Consider the following 4,983-nt stretch of genomic DNA (forward strand, 5'->3'; position numbering starts at 1 on the left):
TGGGACGACATTCGAAAGGGCGCCGGTTCGACACCGCTCAAAAGCATGCGGCTGTGTCTTTGGTAAGACACTTAGAGGCATGCTTGAAGGTGGACACGAAGATTGGCTTCCTTGCACTTAATCTAAATCTTGGCTTACACTTAACGACAAACATGGCTTAAATGGTGAACTCTGAGTAACGGTATCGTGGAATGAATGGACAATTTGACGACGACGGACGACTTACATCAGTAGAGGTTTGGAGCCTCGCCACGCTGTAGCCTGTCTATGGTGATGCCATATACCTCCTATCGAGTGATTTTCAACTGTGACCTCTTCAATGCGACCTGGGATTCCATCTGGACCAAGTGACGTATGACTGCAACTCACCGACATCGAATATTGTTAATCACTCACGCGTTAGAACGCGATATTTCAAGCACGACATCGGATTGTGATGTATGAAGGATCAGTTTTAAATATTACGACAATCAATACAAACAGAACTGCTGCAAGTTCAGCGTTTAAGTGATCCTCATAACCATTCAAAGCAAAATAGCAAGTTATTACCCAAGACTGGCAGTCTCCAATTGTCATCCTCAAACGCGTATGCAGAAGTTACAATATTCTTCACTCGAAAGACGTTTTTTGCCGTAATATAATTTGTTCACCACTGATCTATTTATTGAAGATAAATTACCCATCTAAAGTTGCGTGGTTTATTTTCAGAAACCTCAAGCACTGTTGCATGAACGGAGAAGCATATTGTACTTTCTAGCGTTTAGTGGTTTATAAGCAAAACTTTTAAGATTACGTTTATAGTTTCATTGTATGATAAATAACAATAAAACAATAATAAAACAATATTAACAATATCAACAACTTGTACAATATCAATAAAACAATATCAATAATAACAATAAAACTTTGGTCAACAAACGGCATCACTTATCGTCGTCACAAATGTTCACAAGAACGGTACCACAGTAGAAGGAACAAGTAACAAAGAAAACGAACAAAGACTTTTTCAAAAGCGATCTATGCATAGAAGCTAGACAATGTTGACCAGAAGGTCAAACATGTGTGTTCAACCAGGGATAACGGCCATTATAAACTTTAACTTGCTTCATGTCGTTTGAATTGATCAATAAGAACCTTTTAAACTGAGCCACTCTTCAGGGGAACCCAAGCTGTGCTTCCCCGTCCAGTCTGGGTCCTTCTGAAGGCGACTTGCCTCCGACGCAAGGAAGTCAACAAATTCTTCGGCTGCTCTGCCGTCCGTGCACATCGACCACATGATCTGACGGAAGTCAAGCATCGAGAAGTGCGTGACGTCAATCTTATGATTACGGAAAGAAATGAATCTCTGAGCTTTACTTTTTATCCTCCGTGTTTTCACAAGCTTCTTATGTGGTCGCTTGCAAGAAACCGCAGAATCAGACGAGCACCCAGTGGAATTTCTGTCTGACGACGCTGAAAACGCACTACCACCACTGGATGTTGGAGAAGAGCTGAGCAAAGGAAAAGAGCGAATATGGGAAAGACGTTTGTTCACAGCAACTCTTGAAGCGGTGGTCGAGCCATGTTCGTCTCTGCTACCTGGATGAGTTGTTATATTATTATAAGTTGTTTTGTCATCAGAAGACGACTTTTGGGATCCTGCAGCCTGGAGCGAATAAAGAGAATTGGTGTTTCGTGTTTGGGAAATGTGAAGATACGCTGGGGAAGTTCTAGAGGATTTTTTGTCGATTTCGATCTGAGACGCATCACTCGACTGCACTGTGTAATAAGGAGATGAGTTTGAAGTGACTTCGTTTTGAGATTTATTGTGAAGATCCTGCGTTTGATCAAATGTTTGAGCTTGTTTATCCTCAAATAAGGGAGTGTTCATTGCTGTGCTTTCATTAGTAATCATTCTCTTTGGTTTCGTTGCTGTTACAGCGCCCTCATGCGAGTGATTGAGTGGCGTGTCGGAACCAGCTTCTTCCTCAGTGATTGGAGAAAGAGCGAGACTGGCGCTTCTGAATTCTTGGTGGCGTTGCCTGCTTGCCGCGAGCTGACGACGATAAGCCTCAGTTTTGTTAGTTTGATAGCGAGTTGGCCGATGATGAACCAACGAGTTGTTAAAAGAATATGAGGCGTCAGTCCGATGATAGTGATTCCCTAGCTGAGAGTTATTTTCAACTTCATCATTAATGTATAACTCTGGGTAGTGTTGATAACGACAATCAAAAGAGGAGTATCTGTACTTTTCTAGCTTGTATTCCAAACTTCGAATGTATTCTTGCATCCAAGAACATTTGGAACAGGAGGATTTTTTCTGCATTTGACTCTTCATCTCATAAATTTCTCGATCGCCAGAATTTATTCTCCTGTACAATTGATCACAATTTTCTTCCAACTGTGACATCTTTTTCAACAGATTTTTTATTTCATTATCTTTGAACATGGACCGACGTTTTTCGTTTTGTAATTCAACGTCAAGACTTTGGATAGCTTCCTGCAGCTGAGTTCTCTCTTGTGTTATCTTACTGATGTGGTTTTTCATATTGTTTTCTTGGTTAATTTTTGCTTCTAGTTTTTGCTCCCGCTTTTCTAGAATAGAAGAAGATATCTGAAGCTTTTTTCGCAAGTCTCTGATCAAGTCTCGTCTCTTGGAAACCGCGACTTTAATTTGCATCATTTTTTTCTCGGATTCACCAATCACTGAAGACAAGTCATCATTCGCCTTTTGCTGACCTACAGGAAAAATAAAGTCATCATTAACGCCAGAAACAACGATACTGTACGATGCAAACTCGTCTTTGCTTTATGATCCTGGTACAACTACTTTCTAAGTTAACGCAATCCATAAATACGTTGTGGTTTTATGACTGAATGTGAACAAACAGCATCTTTATGGGTACCAACATTGTGCAACTATTTGACCAATATTTGACCTACAACAATTTCCTATAGTTAGATCAGTTAGAATGTTTGCACGCTAGAATCAATGAAGCATGAACAATCACTTACAGATTATATCTTACGCTTAGTGATAACCTATATAACTTGTAATGTCTGAAACGTTTTTATACTTCTTTGAAGTTTCTTACTTTGCATGAAGTTGTTGCATGAAGAATGCCCCATTGGGGATGTAGATTTGCATGATGAAAACTCCAGACTATTTTTGTAACCAGTTGATCGCGACTTTACTTCTCGCGCCGGATACTTTCCCACCCTCAAACTTTCAAATGCTTTCGATTTCTCTAGCGCCAGTTCGGAGCGCAATGTGGTTACCTCATCAAGCGCTGATCCAAGAGCAGCTCGAAATTGCCTCATGTAAGCAGTCTGGTCCTTCATGTCGGCCAATTGAGCCACCACCACTTGAGAGCCAGTAGAGAGGGTCGCAGGTGTGTTTAACACCAAGCAATCATCTTGAAGTGGGTTTTCCATGGTAGATGGCGTGCTAGTATAATAAGAAGGTCAGGCAGCGAACATCACATTTTCATATTGCACAAAATTATTTAATCTCTAAAAAGCAACAACTTATTAAATGGCGATAAAATCGTTTCATGTACGATACGTGGAGGATATTTGTAGTTCAAACAAGCAGACTATCACTTTCATCCTTCATGCTGGAGGAGGAGAAAATAATCAAATGCAGTGTTTGTTCTTTATTATTATTTGTGATAAACTATTTTAAATATTTCTGGTTTATTGTTTATAAAAGTCAGTTCTGAACAAGATTTCGGTGATGTCGTATTGTTGCCAGGCTCAATCAAACAATTGAAACTGGGAGCTCATCCTCCAACCACCCGCCCTGGTTCCGTAGTAGCCTACCTCTTGGTAATAACGTCATCAAATAGGTTCAAAATTGTTTTTACAAGGGAAAACAATTTTGCAACGCTTATGACTCCATTATTAGCTTGGTAGAAAGTATAATTGTTAGCGAATCGGCAAAACATTTACGCAGACCAACCCGCAGACCTGCGGTTGAGAACCACAAAATTTTCCAGGCTCTAAAATTAACCCAGGCCCGGGTCCAAAATTACCCCCTGGACTTCTCTTTTCGATACTATTGGGCACAGCAGTAAGCCACCGGCACACAAACGCAACCTGGATCAAACACAAAGATGAATCTCCATTAGGTTGTACTCAGTTTATGGAAATTTTTAGTTGGTTGTGTTTGTGTTCCTCAGCTGACATCCTAATTCCTAATTATGTCGTAATCTACTTAACAACAGATTATTGTGGAAGTTCTATTCATTCACATGGCGCTATCGAAAGAAACGGATATATCAGACTTACAAGCCTTGTTGGTCACAATTATGTTCCTTCTTGGTTTGCTGTTTTGCTGTTGGATTTGTGTTCATTTACAATTTCGGGATAGCGTTTGCTTTTTTGTACCACCGACAGGCAAGCCGCAACCATTGGCGTAGCCAAGGCGATTGCCCCCTTCCCGTAAAATACAGCTAATGAAATGTTAATCAGGGACTTAGGCCTATACAAATCAAAAACTTATACAAATACAGTACAGACGTAGCATAAAAAACATAGGACATAAACTGTAGCCTGCCGCCTGGGTCATGCATACTGATTGTGACAATAAGTAAATCCTTTAGTCTCCTTCGATAAGTCACCAAGGACCAGTGACACAACCAGGTAGAGGGAAGCAATTGCCCTCTCTGTAAAATGCAGCTAATGAAATGTGAATCAGGGAGAATTCGTTTCGATTGGAATTCCGTATCTCATAGTGCAATGCAGTAGCTCGCCTAATTTAACCAGATTCGGTTAAATACAGTACCGGTAGGCTACATTCGTTTTTCTTGATCCAGCTGATAACAATATGCTCAGCTACAACTGATTCACTCAGCTTCAAATATGCTTCAGAGAGACAATCTTGACTTTGGGAAAGCAACTGACATGGTTGAAGTCTGAAAAGACGAACTGACTGAATGCGACTGAAAGAGAAGAAAAACAAATAGATTCTCTGTGATAGGCTACTATTGAGCGATTTGAAAA

At 40.3% G+C, this 4,983-nt stretch overlaps 1 protein-coding gene across 1 annotated transcript; it reads right to left on the bottom strand.

Moving 5' to 3' along the window:
• Nucleotides 1-485: 485 nt before the first annotated feature.
• Nucleotides 486-4,419, bottom strand: LOC145786654 (uncharacterized). Its single transcript, XM_082598351.1, has 3 exons — nucleotides 4,270-4,419; nucleotides 3,075-3,427; nucleotides 486-2,718 (listed from the first exon to the last, which is right to left on the bottom strand). The coding sequence occupies exons 1-3, from the start codon at nucleotides 4,332-4,334 to the stop codon at nucleotides 1,124-1,126; spliced, it is 2,013 nt and encodes a 670-aa protein (XP_082454477.1). The 5' UTR covers nucleotides 4,335-4,419; the 3' UTR covers nucleotides 486-1,123.
• Nucleotides 4,420-4,983: the final 564 nt, after the last annotated feature.

Source organism: Aplidium turbinatum, chromosome 17 (genome assembly GCF_918807975.1).
Source record: "Aplidium turbinatum chromosome 17, kaAplTurb1.1, whole genome shotgun sequence".
NCBI lineage: Eukaryota > Metazoa > Chordata > Ascidiacea > Aplousobranchia > Polyclinidae > Aplidium > Aplidium turbinatum.